The following is a 23,080-nucleotide window of genomic DNA, read 5'->3' on the forward strand; positions in this document are numbered from 1 at the left end:
CAACGGTGAAATTAACAATGAACTAAAATGAAAGCTAAAATTTAGCTTTATATATATATATATATATATATAATACCTCAGGGTAGATAAGGCGGTGTTGTGGTGTATGTTGATCCCCTGTAAGGTCTTCATGGTTTTACGAGGTTTGTGGTTGTCATCGCAAAATATGACGAAATGCAGCCACACTTCCTTTGTAATATTTACTCAAAACATGTCCGGCTTAACAACAGTTTTAACAAAGTTTAGGTTCAACTTTGAATTAATACATTTATCAGTTGGCATACATACCTACAACAAAACAAAAACATACATCACAGATATTCAAGTAGCACACTGATTTCATGCCGTTGCATCCTCTAAGTTGGTCAAACAGCACGTCAGTGAGCTGTTGCTAGCAAAGTAAAAAAAGCAAAGCAGGCAGTGCTGCTTGAAACAGCTTGATCCAGTGTACTCTTTGATACGCTCGCGCAAGCGCATACGTCTTGACGTTGACGTCGTCCCGCAGCTTGGCGCGGAGGTTTGTTTTGTAACTTTTTCAGGGTGTCATCGTTTGAAGGTTTGTCTGTCTTTTAAAAGTAGTTTTATACCCTTTTTGTTGGCACCATGACCTTGATAAAACACTAAAGAATATTTGTGTCACAGTCGCTGGATTATTCAGCTACACAGAGCAGTTTGCTGTAATGTCATACTTGTCTTTTTTTCTTTCCTCTTTCCTTTTTCTCTTTTCTGTGCGTACCTTTTACCACTTCTCTCACTTTTTATTATAACGTTAATTATTTAGATGTTCCGTAAAAAGCGTCGCTCCTCTGTGAATGCAGGAGAAGCTGCTTCAACGACTACAAGTAAGTTTATGTCTCATCACAACACTTCATGTATATATTCTACACTCAGGAGGTCATCCATCCCCACAGCCATTAGAATACACAACTGTGGTGAAACTGATGTTCTGGTTGATTGCACTGTCTGTGACACTTTTGCACGCAAGAGACCTTAGCTAATCATATGCTGAGATACTTTAGCCAAGTGTTCATTCATATTATATGTAAATGTATTGTTATGTCTATGTCTCGTTCAGATATGTTTGTCTTAACTCGGGATAAAATAATTTTCCTTTGGGGATCAATGAAGTGATCTTGAATGTTGAACCTCGGATATATATATTTATTGGAGTTAATTATTCCTTTTCCTACAGAGCCAAAAAAGAGCCGCAGCACCGGACGCCAACCCAAGGAGTCAGATCCACAGGAGACAAATGAAAGTGTATTTGATGTCTTCCTGAGAGAGGCAGGTGTCACCTTGAAGCACGGCGACACATCCAATGAGATTGGTAAGTGTAAGTCTCAGTCAAAGTCTTTAAAATTAAATTAGACATTCACTTGCATCATTCCTCCTCCAGCTGTTGACCAGATCGTTTTCCAGAAACGGATACAGAAACAGCTGCAGAAGAGTCCAAGGTATCCTGGGGTGAGTGACCCAAACTGAACACAGTATAAAAAAGAGCTTGTTGCTCATGTTTAATCGCCCTTTCATTGCTCAGATCATAGAGGAATTCATCACTGGTTTGGACTCATACATAGAGAACCATGACAGGTTCAGGAACCTACTCCTTCCATGTGTTCCTCGGGTGTCGGATGGAGATTTGAGGTAACTGTCATGAGAACGTGCTGCTTTTAGCGGGTCTTTGTGTGTGTGGTCAGACTGACGCGTTGTCCTCTGTGCTGCAGTTCTGGCAGCTCATTCCAGGAAAGCCTGCTGCGCATGTTGTTGGGCATCGAGATGCTGCAGGTACGTCACACTGAAAAACATGCGCACGCTGTTCCTCTGCCACGCATCCTTCATCTCATTCTCTTTCTTGTAGACTTTGATCGTAAACACCCTGCTCGAGAAGCTCCCTGAATTTATGTTTGAAGGGTCAGTATTTCTTGAGGTTACGGGAGTTAACTATTAAACCATTTATTGCGTTAGTGTTTCATTGTGTTCTTTTTCTCACTGTGGTTCTGTTCCTCATAGCTCTGGTGATGGAGCACTCAGCATCCCACGCCTGATCATTAACCAGCTCAAGTGGCTAGACAGAGTTGTGGACACCAAGGTTGTCATTTTGGTTTCGCTAAGTGCACATGTGATTGTTGAAGGTGTTTGCGTGTGTGCTGATCTGTTCTGTTTACCCTGTAATGGCGTTTAAGTCGTCTCTTGCCGTCGTCATTTGCCTCTGCTGCTTCTTTCAGGAGCTGGCGGCCAAGCTCATGGAGCTGGTGTCGGTCGCGCCGCTGGAGGTTCAGCGCGACATCATCACCAGTCTCCCAGAGATCCTGGAAGACTCCCAGCACAACGACATAGCCAAGGAGCTCAAGTATGCGCGGTGCCTCTGTGCTGCAGATCTGGTTTTTTCCCTGTATTCAGTCTGCTGATTTACAGTTGCTCCTCTCTGCAGCTCGTTGCTCCAACAGAACTCTCAGTTGACCGTCCCCATCCTGGATGCCCTCTCTAGCCTGAACCTCACCTCCTCGTTACTAACAGAGGTAGCACGCACACATATGCACACACAAATTCACACATGCGCACACGTCACTGCGTTTTTACCCGTTACTCTGGGCCCTATCAGGTCCGTGGAGGTGTTATGGCCACGCTGGCCGCCGTGCAACTGGAGGATCTGCCCGTCGTGGTCAAATTCATCCTGCACTCCGTCTCAGCCTCGGACGTCTCCGAGGTCAGAGGATTTGTCAAAACATCATACAGTATAGTGTGTTGTGTTGTAATATATACAAGTTTGGCATGTGCTTCCTGAGTGCAGGTGGTGTGTAATCTTCGTAAAAAGCTGGAGCTGGAGCAGTGCGTTCTTCCTCCCGCGCTGCAGGCCTCTCAGAGCCGCATGAAGAGCAAATCAGCCGTGGTGTAAGTTCGTACGTGCGGCCCGGAACCTTTCTGGACGTAGGTTGTTGGTGCCTTCATCTAATGAGTCCTTTTTCTGGGCAGATCCGCGACTGCACAGGCAGCTGGTAGCGGCCAAGACAGCGTCGCTTTGATCCTGGACTGCATCAAGTCAGCAGTGAGATTCCAGAAAACCATCTCTGAAGCTTGGCTCAAGGTGAGAAAGAGAGAGATTGTTTTTCTTGGTAAATTGATAAAATAAAGAGATATTTTTTACATTCAGTGTTTCTGACTTAACATTTTCTATTATCAGGCGATAGAGTCAGTGGAAGAAGTGGAGGACCACAAGGTGAGGACTGGCTAATGTTTATATGCACCAACTATCCCAGTTCCTGAGCATTTTCCTACTAAATTGTTTACAAAGTTGATGAAAATTCCACTAATCCTGCTGTTTGGCTCTAGCAGCACGTAACAGCCTTCTTCATTCATTGCTTCAGCCACCTTCTGGAAAAGGTCGGCCCCTAACCCTTTCCTTATCTAAGCCTTGCATAATGTTTAAATAAGAGGGTGTTGCCAGACATGTGCACTTCTCTTTGTTTGTGCATTTCTACAAACCAAACCAAACCTTTGGCTGGCTGCTCTGTGTGCTGCAAGTGGACAAAACGGACGGAAACTGCAGTAAAATCAGTATCTGCGTATCCCACAAGTCTCATGTGAAATATCCAAACAGAATATAGTGTTTACGTAATATAGTGTGATATTAGTGTGCAGGTTAGCGTGTAATTTGGTCTCGAGCTTTTGTAAAAACCGGTGGAAAATTAATTTGATGGTTTTGAAAACGGTTGCTTCGTTAATTCTGAGCAATTACATGAAAACTTTACCGCTCCCCTCACGCTCACAGATTTTTATTTCCTGGGTGGTTCCCAGTTTTTTTTTTGTGTGATTTTCAGTTTCTTTGCTCTATCACGTCAGGTCTTAGATCTGCTGCTGCTGTTCATCCTCCACTCCAACAACGCCAACCAGAGCCGACGCGGAGCCGAGAGAGTGCTGAAGGTCAAAGTGAAGACTGGGCTCATCCAAGAGGCTCTGCTGCAGAAAACCTTCAGAGACTACGCTCAGGTGGCTCAACCTTTAGCTTAAACTCTGTTATTCCGTCACAGCCAGTCATTATTGCTTGACGTATATATTGCATGTATTGCCGGTTATGTTACAGGTCATGAGAGGGTACTTCCCCTCCATCCTGGCTCTGGCTCAGAGTCTGTTGCGCTCCCCAGACCCCTGCGTGGTGCCTTTTGGAGGCCACATGTACCGACACTCCTTCACTGCCTTTGACTCTTACTGTCGTCAGGTGTGCTCTCATTTTAAAAACCTTTGTTAAGTTATGATCTTTTTCTCCAAACTAGGTCATTTTATCCACGTTGTATTTACAGGAGGTGGTGGGCTCTCTAGTCACCCATGTGTGCAGTGGTGTGGGTAGAGAGGTGGACGTGGCTCTGGAGCTGCTCTGCAGTCTGGTTACGGAAAAGCCCTCGGAGATGGCCCAGTATGCCGTGTTTGTCAAGGTAATGAGATGATGTGAATGTTATGAGCGGGAATCAGAGACACGTTGAAGCTAGGGAGAGTGGCTTCATTTACATGGACACTAGTGTCCTGCACGGTATAAAAATAATAACTCACTACATAAATAAATCAAAGACTTTTCAATGTGTTAGACCTGGGTGGTGTAAAATCCTTTATTAGCCTTTATTCCTTATCCCTGATAATCAAACATTAAATGTTTTTTGTACATATTACGATTTTTTCACATTAGCTGCTCCACAGGAGGTAGAAACACTTTGAGTCTGTCAAAGAGTTGTTTTCTTTTTGATGTTTTGTGTCCTCTAAACACATATGTAACAGTTAAGGTGGAATATCTGATCCAAATATTTCAAAATATAGTCCTTGTAAACAGTAGCCAGTGTCTTGACTCTAACACAAGCTGATATTTGACGCAGGGAATCTTGGACTACATGGACAACCTCACGCCCCAGCAGATTCGAAGGCTCTTCCACCTCCTGAGCAGACTGGCCTTCGGGCAGCAGCAGCAAGGATCTCACATCCAGGTGTCACATATTCAGATACGACCCATCGCCTCTGCCTTTTCTTTCTCTCCTTCCTGCACTCAAACATCATTCTTGTTGCGTTTCTCCCCTCAGGACGACCTGCACATCGTGATCCGCAAACAGCTCTCCAGCACTGTGCCCAAGTACAAGCGGATCGGCATCATCGGCGCCGTAATGATCGTGGGCAGCATGGGGGCGTCCAGGTACAGGTTTCTCACACTCCTCTTATTCACCGTGTTTTTCCTGCACATTCTCTCAGTTCTTTTTCTGTCTGTGTCCTCATCACACACACTCTCTCCTCCACCTCCATCCCAGGGCGAAAGCCAATGAGGCACAGAACGGTTCGTTGTCCAAGGAGACGTTCAGACAGGTAACTGTTGGACACCTAAAGTCACTTCATACATTCAGACAGCCTTTATATGGTAATGAGCCATGAGCTAATGGGAAAAAACATTTATTTCCTTTTCATGAGCTGATAAAATGGCTTTATGTTTTTGCCATCTTGCCTATTTTATTTTAGCTAAGAAAATGTTTAATTAACTAGTATTTACCGCTACCTTTCGTTAGAGTTATGGTTTCAAACGACATTTAACTATATTTGCGACCAAAAGAGGATTTGGTTGATGGGCTCTCACACCCTCTGATTCAACATGCAAACAGGATTCCTCTGAACAAATTATTTTCTCTCAGCTTATTATCCTTATCCCTCAGTCTGTTATATAAGCCGACATCCTTATGGTATTTTAGGGAATGTAATTATCTAATACACCAATCAGCCACAACATTATGACCACTGACAGGAGAAGTAAATAACACTGACAATGTTCTGACCGTTCAGTGTTATACTGGGAAACCTTTGGACGTGGTTTTCATTCATGTGGATGTTAGTTAGACATGTAGCACCCACCTAGACCAGACCAGACCCCCCACCCTAAAACATGCCAGCAGCCTTCCCCAGCAGGATGCAGCCTGACACAGACACACACACAAAAACCCTTTAGGAACAACTAAAAAAAACATGAAGAACAGCACAAGGTGCCAAACTGATCAAGTATCTGTGGGATGATCCACAGAGACCCCTCCTCTCAACCCATAGGACCCAAAGACCCCCACTAACAACATCCTGTTACCAGACACCACAGGACACCCTCAGAAGACCCATGTCCATTCTCTGATGAGTCACAACTGCTTTGGAGACACAAGAGAGACCTACATAATATTAGGGTGGTCATAATGTTATGCCTGACTGGTGCATTTTCTTTTACTGTTGATGTGGCCTTTTGTTTCACCCACCGACATATTTGCACTCGGCACATCACTATCATTAATAAACGTGTTTGTGAACCAGTACATTTTTATTCATTTAAAATCTTCAGGCTGATGAAATATGACAGGATCAGTTAGATCAGAGGTGTATGCAATATTTTCTTTAGTTTAGTTTCAGAATTGTGACCATGAAACACGTGTGCTCTGTGTGTGTTTGCAGGTGACAGCCCTGCTGGAGCTGGTGAAGTCGAGCAGTGAGAGCTCCCCCGAGGCTACAGCTCTGTACTACGACGAACTGGCCAACCTGATTCTGAGCTCCAGCCTGGACCCACAGGTGCAGGTGAGTCGCGGTAATTCCTTCCAAATGCCTCCGATCTTTAAGTGAAACCTTTTTAACGAAACTCGCTGCGGAGATCATAGACGCTCATTAACATTTGTAAAATGAAATCATCCTTGTGTTTTCTTCCTCCTGCTGACAGAGCATGATCGGAGACAGTGTCCAAGATGACTTCCAGAACGACTACGTAGTGGACGTAGAGCTGGAAATAACCGGGTCAGTGGTGGACAGCGGTAGAAACGGTTCTTTTCAGTATGCTTTAATATTCCTTCAGTGTTCACTGAACCCTGTTCTTTGATTGTTCCAGTTCCTTCCCCTTCCCAGCCCGTGTGATGTACAACCTGGATAATGAGAAGAGTGAGGGGAGCATTGCCATCAACCTGTTGCCTCTGCTGACCAAAGACATCCAGAACAAAGGGGAGCAGCAGAATCAAACCAAGAAGGCACATAGGTCAGAAAGCTCCTTGCTTCCACTGCCTCAAACCGGATCTGATGAATAACAACAATAATTCAAGATTCAGTTCAAGATTGAAACATTTTTACCGTCAATTCTCTATATTTTTGGGACGTGCTCAAGAATTGAGAAAGTCGTCCCCATCTCGCCTTAAAAAAGCGGTGAAGATAAAATAAACACAATAGAAAAACTAATGAGGGTTGTCAGATTTCGCAGTTTGGCTTCATTCAGCTGTGTTTCCAGATGTGCATGTCATCAGTTTTTGACTTGTGTACCTTGTGCTGACAGGCGAGTGTCTCCTCTCTGCCTGGCTCCGTTGTTTCGCCTCCTGAGGCTGAGTCAGGAGAGACAGCATCAGGGAGACCTGGGGGAGATTGACGGCCTTCTGGGTGAGGAAGAGGAAGCGACACATGTCGTGAAAAAGGTTCTCTCTCGTCTTCTATGTCTGTGAAACAATTCATGTCTGCGTCTTTACCTCAGATTGCCCTCTGATCCTGACGGACATGGAAGTGGTGGAGAAAACAGAAAGCCTTTCCAAAGCTGAGAGGGAGTTCCTCTGTTCTTTGCTCTTTTACACCATCAACTGGTTCAGAGAGGTACCTGCACGTTACCAGAAGGCTGTGTTTCTCTCCATCAGGTGAGAGATCCGTGACTAAAGCCGAGTCTGATTTTCCCAGGTCATAAACGGGTTCTGCAGGCTGAAGGAAACTGAGATGAAGATGAAAGTGATGACTCGCCTGCAGAACATCACTTACCTCCAGACGCTGTTGGAGAGAGCTCTGGCAGGTACAGGTTTCTTTTTATCAAACACTTTTCCTTGCAGGGTCTGTTCTATTGACACTTTTTTTTAACCCTTTAATTTTTTCTTTCAGGAGCGCCGGGCTATGTTCCCCCAGTCGCCAACTTTGATAATGACAGCACTGATGGGAGTGTACCTGGTGTCAGCCCTCCTGTGAATAAGACAAAGAAAGGTGACTCTTAAAAACACAACCACTCAGTCAGATCACTGTTCGAATGTTGTTCTGCTTCACATGTGTAAATATGATGCTCGAAATGGACGCAACAATTTCAGTGTTTCTGTAGCTGTCTCTGGATACTCAGCAGGGATATAATGTCTAATAAACTGATCAGGCATAACATTATGACTACCTTCCTAACATTGTCTAGGTCTTCCTTGGTCTCCAAAACAGGGTCTTCTGAGGGTGTCCTGTGGTGTCTGGTAACAGGATGTTGTTAGTGGGGTCTTTGGGTCCTACAGGTTGAGGGGAGGGGCCTCTGTGGATCATCCCACAGATACTTGATCAGTTTGGGATCTAGTGAATTTGGAGGCCAGGTCAACACCTTGTGCTGTTCTTCATGTTTTGTTTGAGTTGTACCATCAAGGAGTGTCATTGTTATGGGGTGGGGGTCTAGGTGGGTGCTACATGTCTAAGTAACATCCGCATTAATGACAGGTCCAAAAGTTTCCCAGCAGAACATTGTATTGTCACAAGATGGTCAATGTTATTTACTTCTCCTGCCAGTGGTCATAATGTTGTGGCTGATGGGTATACTTTATTTAAGTTGAAATATATGCATTGTGTAGATAAAAAAAAAAATAAAAATCTTGGTAGTGCCAAGGTGCAGCACACAGTTCAGTGTAATTGCTCTAATAGCGTGTTCATTATTGCTGTACTATGTTTTTGTACTGCTATGTGCACCAATATCTTAATAAGAACTCCTTATATCGTGGACTTACCCTCATGTGTTATTTAGACGTCACAGGAAAGAAGAGGAAAGCCTCCGGTAAGAATCCGTCTGAAAGCTTCTGTCAGTCTGAGGAGGCAACAGAAGCAGATGAAACTCAGCAGGTGAACATTGACTTCTCAGAAAGGTTCTGATTCTTTTTTTTTTTTTATCGGGCCCATGAGCTGAAAATGTGATTGTGTTTCTTTTGAAGGATCAGCCAGAAAAGGACAAAGAAAAGGAGACGAGGCCCGGGGTCAGCCTGGCGTCCTACAGGCACTTTTTTAGAGAGCTGGACATGGAGTTGCTCAGTGTCCTGCAGTGCGGGTTGTTGTCGCGCTCGCTGCTGGACTCCGAGTTGCACACCAATGTAAATTTTCTCGTTAAAACGATAGCGCAGTCGGACACAGATTACCTGCCAGGGCTGGTTTTGATGCTCAAATATCTCTTCTTACGTTATGAAGGTGCGAGAGGAGGTCGTGCTGGGTCCTGCTGAGCTCGTCTTCCTGCTGGAGGATATGCTTCGCAAACTGGATTTCAGTCTCGCAGCTGCCCCTGCCAAGAGAGCCCCTTTCCTCAAGGTACAGGAAACAAATGCACACAGAGAGATCACTGCGTTGTTTTCATCAGTTTTCAGGTGGAGGCAAATAAAATTAAAAGGCTATGACAAGATATTAGATGGCTCTAAGTGCCACACACGTTTGGTTAAAACTGTATGACTTCATAATAAGTAAGTGAAACCTGTTCTCATGAAGGTGAGGGCCGACAAGAGTGTGGGCTTCTCCCACCTCCAGCAGCGGAGCGCCAAAGATATCGCTTCCTTCTGCGTCCAGCTGCTGCCCGCCCTCTGCTCACACCTGGAGAACTGCCACAACCACTTTCAGGTGCAAAATCATCAGGAGTGCTGATCATCATCTCCTCATCTCTGAGGATTCTCTTACAACAACTTGTCTGGTGTCCTTTTTTGGATATTGACAGATCCTGCTGTCGGAAAACAACGGCGTTGTGGATGGACCTGCCACCGATGTGCAGGAGCACCAGTTAATGTCGTCAGGCTACCAGCTGCTCCTGCAGGTCCTCAACACCACCCTCAGCTGGTGAGCACACCCAGCGTCTCTGGCTTTAATGAGGTGTTGCTGGAGTTGAGATTTGTTGTACATATATATACGTGTGTGTGTGTGTTTGTGCGTCTGTCAGGTCTGGATTCAGTCAACCAGGACAACGGAGCTTACTGAAGAAGGCTCTGGGAGTTTTGGCCGGACGACTCAAAGAAGGAGCTGCTGAGATGAGCATGGAGCAGCTTGTCAAGTCAGTGGTTTGTTTATGAGCCAGAGAGGAGACACTGCTGTGTGTGATTTATCTGTCTTTAAATGATTTATCTTTAGTGGATTACAGCGTCTTTTGACCGCAATAGAAAAACCAAAGACAGTGCATTCTGTTCCCACTGTTTTAATTTGTGTTTCTGTGCAGAATTACAGACTGACTGTGTTCACTTTTGTTTTGTTCAGAGACAGTTTTCACTACCTGCTGAACTTCCGAAGCACGATGCCAAATCTCAGCACGGCTCTGTGTCTCTCCCAGCTTCTGTCCACCGTGTCGGAGAAAGGAGGAGGTTCTGCTGCTTACAGAGAGCAGACCGGTCAGGCTCATGAAACGTTACCGGCTTTTAATTCGGTCATCTGCTGTCCAACTGTGTGATGACAATCTGATGTTTTTTTGTTTTTGTTTTGTTTGTTTTCATCTTCCCAGCTTCTCTTGCGCGTCATTTCCTCAGCCAGGCCTGGGTGACGGCTAACGGAGAAAGAGAGCGGGGGAACAAATTCAATGAAGCACTTCACACTCTCCTGAGGTGTGTCAACACAACACACACACACCATTTACTCCCACATCTTCTAACCCTCTTTTGTGCATTGCTGTAATTTCAGTAAGTGCTGTTTAACTCCAACATGAGCTGGTCAGAACAGAACTTCATAGTTTGAAGTATAACACAGCTGACTAGAGGCTGACTGATGTTCTAGTATTTACAGAGAGCAAATACTTGTGACATAGAGCACTGATGTAGACCACAGTGTGGATTTATTGCAGCAGTATAAACAAATCTTCACTTTGAAGAACTGATAATACACTCTCTTGCCAGTTCATCATGTACACTTGTGAAAACCAAATTATTCTAATGTAACAGTCTTGCACTAAGTCTCCCTTCATGACTGTAATAAAGTCCAGTTTATGTTGAAACTGTGTAAGTTAGGTGGCAATTCAACTGGATGATCCTTTTGGAGGATGTCGTTTGTGTCTAAAATGTCAAAATAATAGAAATGTGTGCCCATACATTACAATACAATTCAATTGTACTACAAACCACGGACTTTGAAAACACAGTTGAATCAACAGCTCTCAGTTAAACACTCACTGAATATACCATAACCTTTATGGACAGAGCTGTAATAATGGAATGCATTTGTTAGAGTACCTGATGAACTGGCATATAGGTGTATTTTACTGTGTTACGGTTAAAAAGGAAAGAGACTGAAACCTGTATGTTGTCATGATACTGTAGGGACTTTGGTACTACTCTGAAAATCCTTTATATACAGATAATCCTTTAATTTCCCTACAGAATAAATTTCTCTAAATAAGAGACCTTATTAAAGGAGCCAAATTATGTTCATTTACATGCTCGTAATTTCATTCTCGGCGTCTACTAGAGTAGGGTTATAAGCTTTTATCTTCAGAAGCTGCATTAGTTTCTTCGTGCTTTATATTCTGCAACAGATCTTTTCACTCCGTGTTTTAACGCCCAGTTTTAGCTCCTGCCTCTTTAAAGCCATTATTTTGTTCATCATATCAAGTTAGGCAATGATGTTGTAGTAATAATCAAATTGAAATAACGTAAGGAGATACGGTATGTAAAATAAATTAATAGATGTTCTGCCCAGTAGTAGAACAACAGTAGCATAATTTCTGATGCTACTATTTTTTGTGTTTTGTGTCATTTGCAATGCAAATTCCTTGGATAGATTGACTGTGTGTCTTTGTATTGGTTGTACATCCCACACACAACACATTCATGTTAAACTTTGAGGGAATCATCAGAATTCTTCGTCCCATGAGCTCCATTATCTGCTTACCAACGTTTTAAAGCACACTGATGCTAGTTTAAGGTGTTTATCATCATATATAACAGCAGTGAGCATCAAACCTGTTTAAATACTTGTCTGTATCTGCATGTCTGAAGCATCTACCTGGACCATGTTGATGACGTTCTGAAGGCAGTCGAGGAAATAGCTGGAGAAGGAATCACTGAGCTCCTCAATGTATCCAAAGATGAGAGCTCTGCGTCCTGGCCCACTCTCAGCAGGTAGACCCACACCTCCAGCTCTTTGCTCTTAGATATACTGGAGTAAAATGGAAGGTTTCTTGTGAATTACTGATAATGCAACAGCAACTACAGCTCAGTATTTACGGTCATCCACCTGTCCTCACCATCCTTAGCACTTGCATCCTACATCCTATTATTATTATTATTATTATTATTATGATTATTATTATTATTATTGTTATTACCATTATTGTTATTGTGTTGTTCATTCTTACGGTATTTTCTGGTTCTCTCCAGGCAGACGTTCCTGGTGTTCTACAAAGTGCTGATGGCAGAGCTGGAGAAAGCTGTCCGGAAGATTCCTGCTGGCAAAATGAGTGACAGCTCCGAGGTCAGCCACTAGGTGTCGCACTGTTCACTCCGGTTTCCCGTTTGCATTTTATTCTACATTATCCACAAGATATAACTGAGCTGTGTATTAATATACAATATGCAAGCATAATCAGTTGTCCTTTCCTTTTCTCATTCTTTTTTCTAGGCTCAGAGCGAGAAACTGCTGACATGGAACTTGGCTGTTAGAGATTTTCACATCCTGGTCAACCTCGTTAAGGTAAAACATCCGTTGGCACGACCATAAAGCTGTAAAAGTTGATTGTACCTGTTTCCAGTGCTCAGATTACTGTTTGAGCAGGAGGTCAGTGATATCATAATCTCATAATTCATATGTCCTGAATGGGTTCATCTCTTCTGTCCTCTGATCTCCTTGCAGGTGTTTGATTCGAGGCCGGTTCTCAATGTGTGCTTAAAGGTGAGTTGGCTTTAGACACTTAGTAAGTAAGATTCCTGATTCAGCTGTCTAACTCTGTATTGATTGATTATAATGTTGCATTTGGCAGTATGGCCGTCTTTTCTTGGAGTCTTTCCTGAAGTTGGGGATGCCGATACTAGACTACAGTTTCAAAAGACACAAGGTAGGTATTTAATATGAGCAAAAACCTATTAGCAGACCACTTACCAGTTTCTAAGGTTGTTTTCATCAAATTCATAATTTCAAGGTTTTGAAGCCCACTCTTAGTGATACATGCCATTGCCATCTTGGTTGTGCATGACTCCGCCCATCCCCCAGCTAATTTAATGATGGGAAAATAGGTGGTGCATGCGAGAGGAAACCAGCCACAGCCTTTTGTTTTTTTGGACGAGGCAGTGGGCATGGTTATCCCTGCTGTAAACTTGGGCATTTTAATAGGGCAGTCTTTGGGAATTGACTCACTTCTGGAGCCAGCCTCAAGTGGACATTTGAGGAAGTGCAGTTTGGGGTACTGGGGTTCATTTTTCCGACCTTTGTTCAAACTTTCAAAGTTTTCTTTGTTTTGTTTTTTTTCTATCAAAAACCTTCACCTTCAGCAAAGATTGTATTTAAACATAGAATTTAAAGTCGGGCTAGCGCAATATACCGGTATTGACGTTGCATAATTAAGGGTGTTCCCGCTTTGAGTAACAGGCGGTAGCCTGAGCTAACAGGTAGCTGAGAGTCGGGTGGGCGGGTCTCAATGTCCAATACAATCCCCCATGTCCATATCTGGAGTATCCAAGTGTGAGGCGAGTAAAGCTCATCCAACACGGCAACCGCAGGCTCCGCCCACTTCAGGCTTCATTTTCGAGGTTCAGAATCCAATGGGTGACATCACAATAAGTACAGTACTGATTTCATTTCGGGCATGTTTTGTCTCCTGTTACTTTGCCTATTGCACTAAATGTCTCTGTATGTGAAGATATAGGTCCAAACCCAGGTAATGTTCCATGTCTGTTTTCAAATACTTCAGTTATTTTTGTTATTTAGTCAGATAGATTCAATTTTGACCCTCCATGGGAAGAACTTGGGCCCCCCCGGTGTAAATAATCCAGTAATCTCCCAAAAGAGAAAATGACATAAATAAAGTTAAAGATGCATTTCCTGGATTTTGTTTATGTTGTAACAATATCGTTATTGTGAACTTTATTGTCCACAATCGCAAAGTGAAAATTTGATATTGTGACAGCTCTAATTTTAAGTATAACATTTTTCATAAGGGCCAAGCACAGAAAAGCACGTTTAAACCCCAGGAGGAGTTTTGTTAATGAGGTGACTGATGCATTGTACTTTTAAGGTGGATGTCCAGAGTTTGCTGAAGACCTTCCAGCTCAGCACTCGGCAGCTCCATCATATGTGTGGACATTCTAAGGTACCCGCAGACTCTTGTCGATCAGTCTTGTGTAGTTTTTGTATTCATTCATGTCATTCCTGTTAGTCTTGAGAACTGACTCTTCCTGATGGTTTGAGTCTGTGCAGTGCTTTAGTTTTAATCTCAGGAGTAACATTTTGTCACTCAGATTCACCAGGATACCAGCTTAACCAACCACGTGCCAGCTCTGAAGAAGAGCCTCGAGTTATTTGTGTACAGAGTGAAGGCCATGCTGATGCTCAACAACTGTCAGGAGGCCTTTTGGATCGGTAACCTGAAGAATCGCAACCTGAAGGTGACACTTTACCAAACCTGTATTAATGACTGCATGTTTTTGAGCCATGAACTTAAAGGAAACGTGTACTGTATCTTGCAGGGCGAAGAGATTCTTACTCAGAGGGAAGAGGAAAGTGGTGAGGAGGATGATGATGATGATAATGAAGAGGGGCAGCCTGCACCACTGCCACAGCAACAGTCAGAAGATGAGGTATTTTCCTCATTTTATTTAGAAAGAGGCAAATCTAATACTTGAACTTAGCAAAGCAGATTTAAAAACATAATTGCTTATGTTTTTCAGACATGAAAATTAGATATTGTTTTACACTAATCAGCCATAACATTAAAACCACTGACAGAAGAAGTAAATAACACTGACCATATTGTGACAATTCAATGTTTTGCTGAGAAAGCTTTAGAACTGCACCAAAGAACTGCCCCAAAGGCCTCACCACAGGACACTTTCTCTGATGAGTCCCAACTGTTTTGGAGACCTACACAATATTAGGAAGGTGGTCATAATGTTATGCCTGATCACTGTAGGTTTGGATTAGGCTCTTGGTTGGTCTTGGTTACTTTGTCTAAGGTTGAAACTGATAAATTATGATAAAAAAAAAATGAAAGATAAAAAAAATCATGTGTGAGAACAGTAAGGGTGCAACATTAGAAGTACGCAGTGGTTGTACAGTTTATAAAACTGACTCCAGTCCTCCAGTTGATTCGGCCATTGCTTTGTGAATTTCAAACCAGACGTCGGTTAAAAGGTAGGTGAAGCTGTAGAGGGTAGCCGGCTGATAAGATAACTGCTGGAGTTCTCTAGTAAGCTAATGATTAGTGGCTGACACAGTTAAAGGGTAATTTGTCTGAAAAGTCCCATCATTTCTCCTTAGTGCTGCTTTATTCGTGCATGTTCAGACATTAAAATATTCCTGTTTCACTGTGTTTCCCTTGTGCTTTCCTGCAGGCACAGGAGAGTGACTCGGAGGAAATCACCAAGTGTAGCAGAATGGAAGAAGACATTACAGATGACTCGGAGTAACACTTTTTAACAGAACAAACTGCATTTGTGTTAGTACTCCATTTACAGACTTTTTTCACAAACACCTTTTAAATTCACAATTTTTCACAACTCAAAAAGCAGTCCACAAATAGAGGATCACGAATACATATATTTAATTGCACTTCTTTTGTTCTTTCTTGGCAGTAATACTGTAAGCATATATAAAAAAAAACATGTATGCATTTATGTATTTCCACAGTTTCTCTGTTCTGTTGACTGATGACTTCCGTTAGGTGAATAATTGTATGTGGATGTGTTTTAACAAATAAAAGACATAATTAAAACTACATTGTGGAACTTTTTTTTATATATACAGACCCTTTCCAAAAAAAATAGAATATCATGAAAAGTTGTTTCATTTCCATAATTCCATTCAAAAAGCTAAACTTTCATTGATTATAGATTCAGGGCCCACAATTTAAATGATTTCAAGTATATATTTGTTTATTTTTACATAATTTGGGCTTCCAGCCCATAAAACCTCCCCATGGTCGCTCTGCTTTGCAGTATACACAAGTTTTAAATCTGTTAGTAGTGGTACTTTTGTTTCATATCAACTTGGATTGTTTGCTGGAGCAAGAGGCTAGAACCTGTAATCGCATGTCACTTTACATTTGGTATGTCTTTGCTGAAAGAAGAGACTGGAGTCTTACAACATACACATATCTACAGTGTTTGTGTAAACACTGGGAAACAAAGTTGTACAGTGTAGCTTTAAATCATAGACCGTATAAAGATGGACATCATGCCTTGAAGCCAAACAGATATGGCTCTGAAGCCAAAGCAAGTACAGCTCCCCCTGGTGGCTGGTTGAAGTATTGGCCTAAAACTAAAGTACGCGTCAAATAATTTTTCATATTTTCATGGATGGTTTCTGTCATTGTAGTTAATATAATACTCAAGTGTCCATTTTCCTGATTCAGGGGTTGTTTTAGTTATTCATTTAGTTATTTGACGCTATAGAAACTGGATGTGGCAGCCATATCACAAGTTGCCAGGCCAACTACTCTGTGGAGGTCCAATAGGACTGTGAGAGTTGGAGAAAAAAAAATCAATAAGGATCTGTAAGTACAGCGTATAATCCAACATTTCTTTGTAATAGGTGGAGGAGAAAAAAACACAGCACACTGGCTAAACAGTGTGATCTTTGTCCCTGGCAAATCCCCATAAAGCTTCAAATGAAGGTAAACAACATCTTTGAAAGTTTAACATCTTGTAGAGTCAGTGATGAATGTGAAAAGTAGGACTTGATTTAAACTATTTACAAACGTTAAACAGATATGAGAATATACAGAATATGGTAGATAACCCTCAAACCTGAACATTTCTATGTCTTAATCTGGAAGATTGAACTGAATTTTAAGTCAAATGTCCTGGACAGATGGTTTTAGTCAAGAAGACGCTGGCAGCAAGTTTTGAAATGCATATAAGTCCATGAGGATACAGGATCAACGAGAAGATTCTTTCTTATAGTGTGCATCATGGCATACAGAACAGAAATTCCCAACAGGCCTAGTGTGTAATGTCTTATTTAACACTATACAATACACGTGTTTGTCTTCAATTTGCGTCGGTTACTTGTGTGAAGTTAAAGAAGTTCAGTTTTTCCATTTCACTGTAGAGCAGCATCCATTTTACTTTATTTATTTAACGTTTGTTTCAACAAGGAAACCCTCCCTGACATTAAATGTGTATCTGGGTAATAGTTGGCAAAATGAAATGAAAACAATCCCCGGTCTTGACATGAACAGTTCCAAGCTGTTTGGAGACTCAAAGTTAAACTGTATATCAAGGCTAAACATGGGTTGATGGTGTCATACAACGGGTGCCACAGTTTGGAGATGGTTTATTTATTTTGCATTAGCAACTTCTGTGGTTCTAAATTGAAAATGTCCTGTCAGTGCAGTGAAGTCGGCCGCTGCTGTTTTTGTTAATATTCTACAGTGTTTTCTCATTAATCAGGTTGAAGCTTTGTGGCTTGAGTATTTAAACATCCGCTGCTTTCTTTAACTTGTTTATCATAAAAAGACCTTCAGACCTTATACCACTCTGATCATTTGTCCTTCATGGACCCTCATAGCTGAATGAACTTGACGTCAGACTAGGCGATGTCTTTTGAACAAAACCCCTCATGTTTCCACAGTCCGTAAAAGCAGCAGCGACATCTGTGTGACAGGCAACCTTTACTGCAGCCTTTACACATTTTACGGAACCGCAAAATATTATAATGACACCTAAAACAAACAGAAAATCATAGTTTTGTTCAATCATTTTTTCCCCTGGGCAACCTCTTGGGAGCACCCATAACAATGAAAAGAGGGATTCGCTTCGTATTAATTAGCAGTCGCTTTTCTGTAAATAATGTTCGTGAACGATGATGGGGATACTATTGATTTATGACTTCGTATTTAATGTAGTGGTTTAGTATTGTAGCGGCGTTATTTGCAAATGCAAACTAGTAGTTTTAAATACCATCTTAGCTCCTCCCCCTTGGTCTGACCGGAATGGTCTATCCAGGAAGCGTGTAGCACTGTTTGGGGAAATACCATAAACAAACAGGCTTTTCAGTGCACTCCAGCTAGTGGGTCTGCCTGTCCTTTTAGGTTATTACAGCTGTAGAAACACATTTAACCCTGTCTGTCCTGCAGCCACGTCTGTCGCGTTATCGTTCGGCCCCTCAGGACCACACACCCGGAGGAGGACGTTTAGCTTTGACAGGTTTTTGCAAAATTGACTGCAGTCGAGCGGCATTGACAGGAGACCATGTCCGATTTAATTCTGCTGCTCCTGATCATTGTCACCCTGGTGTGTCTCACTGCAACAGTGGGGGTCTTAGTGGTGTACTCTGGTCTCCTGTCAGACGTGGTCATTAAGACCGGGCCACCTCCGATCAAGAGCGTTACCATTGCTTATAAGTTCAAAGAGGGCTCGTACAAGGACTGCGGGGCAGCCTACACAGAGAGCAGCAGCATCGGACCCCTGCTGAGCTCCATCGGTGTCTTCTACGATGACCCCAAACAGGTGAGACCCCCAGAAGGCTGTCAGCCTGCACAGCTCTGTCTATCTTCTATACACTTGACCTCATGACATAACCACACTGACCCAATGTACTTTGTGCTCTGATAAGATGTTACAGTCTGGGAGATATGTTTTGTTTGACCTGGACAGAGTCCTAAAGGTCACACACAGGAGGCTTTTAAACTAGTTGCAACATGACACCTGCGAACTGAAACTGAGTTAGAGATATGAAAGTGAAATATGCTTACATGTGTGTGTCTTTTTGTAGTTCAAGCCGTCCACTGTCACTATTTCCCAAAGCTCAATGTCGTACTCTGCTCCAATGTTCAGTCATTGTTCAACAACAAACACTTAGTTTTGCTGGAGATGTAGTTGTGGAAATACACTACAAATGATAGTACACAATAAGTTACTGGGAATATGAAATGTTATAACAACATAATACAGTTCAGCCTGCTAATTTCTGTACTTCTCTAATGTATGAAGTTTGAACTTCTTTGAATTTCTTCTCTACACACATGCTTTTGAGCGTGGTTCTTGCCTTTGATTGCATCAGATTGCATTTCCTTCTTAGGTTGTAAAAGATGATCTACCTAATTTCCCTTCGGGGATGAATAAAGTAATCTATCTATCTATCTATCTATTTTGGATGTAGTTTCTGATGCTCTTAAACTATTTTGAATTAAACACTGAATGGTTTCCGTTGTTTAATCTAGGCCTTTATTTTTATATATTTAAAATGCTCCTATCACACCATCCCAAAGCTCAGGTTGGCACCTTTAAAATGCTTATTTCCCCCATGGGATATATCATGTAATTTATCTGCTGAGAGAAACTGGAACCTCAAATGTTTGGAGGACTGTTAATTCTTGGCTTCGTAGAAGTCAAACATTGATTGTCCACTTGGGTGCAACTAAACCTACTTGTTTGCTAAAATTGCTGGTCTACTGTCAACACTTTTTGCTGAATTACTTTTTTTCTTAACTGATCTATTAGGTGACTGAGGATCTATATGAAGATTCTTTGTCTGTCTGTAAAATTAACTAATACTTTATCTTTGAAGAAAATAGTTTGTAGGCTTAAAATGTTACAGAATTTTTTAAAAAAATGATCTACTCATCAGCTGTCATGTCTGAATGTGGATGTGTAACAGTTCAGTGTAAACAGATAAAATTTGTTGTTACTCAGCATTAAGGGGTTCAACGTACAAGCTGCATTTTGAAGGAACTGAGCCTGAATGATGAAACCAGTCAGCTGTTCTTTGCCACGTTGCACTGTTGATATTTTTCCCTCTCTCATCTGTGGCTTCGGGGTGGTTCAGCATTTGTCTGCTTCTGACGCAAAGACTGAAACGGACTAGAAGGGCAAACGCTGCCTCTTCATGTGTGTCTGAGCAGGGCTGACAGATGTGTGAAAATGTGTAGGTTTCCTGTGTGGTCTCACTGCATACAGCATTACAGTGGCAGTCCAGGTGCAAGATGCCTGGAGTCTCATTATGTCACTGTGATCCTGAACTAGATTTTGTGTAAACGGGTCTGTCCTCAGCTTACGTGTGCGGCTGCCTCCTACTTTCATTCCGCATATCGCTCTTCATCACGAGTTGTGTTTTCAGTCAACAAGAAATGTCTGTGCAGCAGCTGCTTGATAGGCGGGAATGTTTATCAAGTTCCCAGCTGATGTGTGAAGACTAAGCACACAACCAGTGTGCAGCAATAACTCATTCCACAGTAGCAGAGTATTGTTACTTAGAAACGTATAAAACAACTTAAGAAATAATTAACTCCACAACATTTGAGCTCTTGATTTTTTTTTTAAGTTTGTTAAGGTTCATGAGTTAAATGTTTGGATAAACAGCACCAAAACAGAACCATGTGGCACATCAGCCAAAAGCCTGGACAGTGTCTTTGTCTCATTTGCAGCATTTGTTTGTCAAGAGCCAAATGAAAATGGAGTTGTTGTCTTTGTGTTTGTTAAAGAGTATGGAACTCTGACAGGGCTGTGTTTGTATTTGCTCTTACACCCTCCAGCGTCTCTTCTCCTTTTTAAACAGAGGCTATTAGTAGAAGCCCCTGACTTGTGAGTGTTGCCAGTGGAAAGTTGTGGTCAAGAAGCTAATTTGGGGAGCTTTTAAAAGTTTTCTGCTGGTGCTGGAGTTTGTGGAGAGTCTGGATCATACGGAGCCATTACGCAGTGCTCTCCAGAGAGCAGAGAGACTGTTGTATGGATCTTGTGACTCCAACATAATCAGGAAATGTCCCCGTGAAGATGAATTAGACTTCACAGTAAAGCCCAAACAAGCCTGGTATTCTGAGGACAATGCAGATGCTATTTTTCTTAGGGAGTAAAAACTTCAAATTTGTGTAGTCTGGCCAATCTTCTCAGCGTGTTTGACCAACTAGTTGGCCACTTACCATTGAGGCACTGCTTGACACTGCACCACCATCTGCTCAGATGTGACGATACTCAGCTACGTGTGCTCCGGAGAGTGTTGAGAATATTATAAATAACAGAATCAGAGCTGGCTTTACTGAACAAACTGTACGTGGACACCATTTCTAAATGATCCCAAACATCTTAACAACAACTTATTTGGCAGTGCTCAATCACGTTTATTTATTCACCGATGTTAAAGTCTGGTCATTTAACATTTCCTCATGTAATGACAAGTTAAAGCAATTGTTGGGGTGACAGTAGTAAATAGTAAGATCTACATTCTTGACTAGCCTCTATCACTGGAGTTAGGATAGAGCAATAACATTAGTTGTTTGCTCTTTTTCACTGTGTGTTTTGCCATCCTCTCACTACTCACCACCCACCACAAAAATAAACTGTAATTATGAGAGACATGGCTGAACTTTGGCTTGGATGGTTTGTTTTGATGTGACTCTACCATAAACTCTGCTGTAGTAACTCCGTGGGAGGTTTGACGTTGGGCAGTGCAGTTCATTGTTACTTCCATCTCCAGCTTAAAGAGCAACCAACTGTTGTTTTCCATAAGGTATTTGCTCAACTCATCAAAAGTACTTAGTCATGTGTTATACTGGTACAAAGGAGAAAAATCAGCAGCTAAGAGTGGTGGACAACTGTTGAAGTTGAAATCCCTTGAGAATAAGTGTCTTACTTGAAGTTCCATTTGTAGATTTAGCTCTGTGTTTCCCTGACACTGACAGGAGAGGTGAGTAACATTGATCATCTTGTGACTATTCAATGTTCTGTTGGGAAACTTTTGGACCTGGTATTCATTCATGTGGATATAACTTAGACATGTAGCACCCACCTAGACCAGACCAGACACCCCCACCTCATAGCAATGACACTCCTTGATGTCAGCAGCCATCCCCAGCAGGATACACAAAGAAGGCTTTAGGAACAACTAAAAAACATGAAGAACAGCACAAGGTGTTGACCTGGCCTCCAAATTCACTAGATCCCAAACTGATCAAGTATCTGTGGGATGATCCACAGAGGCCCCTCCCCTCAACCCATAGGTCCCAAAGACCCCCACTAACAACATCCTGTTACCAGACACCACAGGACACACTCAGAAGGACCATGTCCATTCTCTGATGAGTCCCAACTATTTTGGAGGCACAAGGAGACCTACACAATACTAGCAGGTGGTCATAATGTTATGTCTGATTGGTGTAGACTGTTATACGTTGACATTTCACTTAAATAAAACCCAAGCAGGCTGGCTACTACATAAAAGAGACGTGTCATCTGTGTTGTCTCGATCACACCAGGTCCAAGAGATGACTCCATAGCCAGAAATTTCACAGGATTTTGTCGTGGTTACCATGCCAACAGCAAAACTATAAATTATTAAGTCAGTAAAATTCTTCTGACATGCCTCCACAAGTTCATGAAAAAGGATTTTGCGCTGTCCATCTCCTTTTACACTCAGTCCTCTTTGAACTGATTGCTGAGCTCGCCTCCTTGCTGTAATCGCTGATGGCCACTAGATGGCACTATTAGCATTGAAATAGAGTTCGTGTGGGAGGCTGGCGCTTCCTTAGAAGCACACTGATCTTTATACTTAATTCATTATAATGGGAAAAGTAGCGTGACTCAGCCTCCTGTTTCACATTTGTTAAAAACGAGTTTCATCATATTGAAAGGAAATTTCATTCCTGCGCTACAGCCATCACATTGCTGCAGTGGTTCTGAACCCTGAGTACAGCAGACTTCCAGCCATCATCATCTGCATTCACCTTGCATTTAAGTTGTAATATACAGCCCCTATTGGTGATGATGATAGCTCTAAGCACTCTGTGTCCTGAGGATGGAGGTTCAAAACTAACTATACAAATTGATCAAAGAGTTGCTTTCTATCACAGTAGCTCAGTCTGTTGTATATGCAGCAAATAACAGTTATGGACCGTTAGATTTCACTGGTCTGCACTGATGAAAGTGGGTGTTATGCAATAAATCGA

At 42.2% G+C, this 23,080-nt stretch overlaps 2 protein-coding genes across 3 annotated transcripts in view; both read left to right on the plus strand.

The window, feature by feature from the left end:
• The first annotated feature begins 451 nt into the window (after window positions 1-451).
• Window positions 452-15,790, plus strand: fancd2 (FA complementation group D2). 2 transcript variants are annotated; one of them, XM_047583507.1, is made up of 44 exons: window positions 454-556; window positions 782-842; window positions 1,193-1,327; window positions 1,397-1,464; window positions 1,538-1,644; window positions 1,725-1,785; window positions 1,859-1,911; window positions 2,011-2,089; window positions 2,226-2,350; window positions 2,432-2,519; window positions 2,603-2,707; window positions 2,792-2,892; window positions 2,974-3,085; window positions 3,182-3,217; window positions 3,841-3,987; window positions 4,082-4,216; window positions 4,299-4,430; window positions 4,863-4,970; window positions 5,064-5,173; window positions 5,286-5,340; window positions 6,457-6,576; window positions 6,716-6,789; window positions 6,881-7,024; window positions 7,316-7,416; window positions 7,508-7,623; window positions 7,705-7,813; window positions 7,900-7,998; window positions 8,783-8,877; window positions 8,967-9,122; window positions 9,217-9,333; window positions 9,508-9,636; window positions 9,731-9,849; window positions 9,950-10,060; window positions 10,261-10,391; window positions 10,502-10,601; window positions 11,988-12,110; window positions 12,369-12,462; window positions 12,610-12,681; window positions 12,841-12,879; window positions 12,968-13,042; window positions 14,219-14,293; window positions 14,442-14,588; window positions 14,670-14,780; window positions 15,534-15,790. In XM_047583507.1, exons 2-44 carry the CDS (start codon window positions 782-784, stop codon window positions 15,606-15,608), a joined length of 4,350 nt encoding a protein of 1,449 aa, XP_047439463.1. In that variant the 5' UTR covers window positions 454-556; the 3' UTR covers window positions 15,609-15,790. The 2 variants fall into 2 exon arrangements, with proteins under 2 accessions (XP_047439462.1, XP_047439463.1); XM_047583506.1 differs by having other exon boundaries at window positions 452-556; window positions 4,863-5,173.
• Window positions 15,791-18,149: 2,359 nt separating this feature from the next.
• The window catches only part of tex264a (testis expressed 264, ER-phagy receptor a), a 73,367-nt gene continuing 68,436 nt past the window's right edge, over window positions 18,150-23,080 (plus strand). The window contains exon 1 of the mRNA XM_047582224.1: window positions 18,150-18,650. Within this exon, the coding sequence (XP_047438180.1) occupies window positions 18,393-18,650 (258 nt within the window). The 5' untranslated portion in view covers window positions 18,150-18,392. The remainder of the gene's footprint in view (window positions 18,651-23,080) is intronic.

The sequence above is a fragment of the Mugil cephalus genome, chromosome 4 (assembly GCF_022458985.1).
Source record: "Mugil cephalus isolate CIBA_MC_2020 chromosome 4, CIBA_Mcephalus_1.1, whole genome shotgun sequence".
NCBI classification, from domain to species: Eukaryota; Metazoa; Chordata; class Actinopteri; order Mugiliformes; family Mugilidae; genus Mugil; species Mugil cephalus.

Excerpts from the sequence above, each read along its gene's own strand:
- fancd2 (XM_047583506.1), top strand. The coding sequence starts at position 782 with ATGTTCCGTAAAAAGCGTCGCTCCTCTGTGAATGCAGGAGAAGCTGCT. Across the intron at positions 1,645-1,724 it reads GTGTCGGATGGAGATTTGAG|TTCTGGCAGCTCATTCCAGG; the intron begins GTAACTGTCATG and ends TCTGTGCTGCAG. Across the intron at positions 14,589-14,669 it reads TGAAGAATCGCAACCTGAAG|GGCGAAGAGATTCTTACTCA; the intron begins GTGACACTTTAC and ends TGTATCTTGCAG.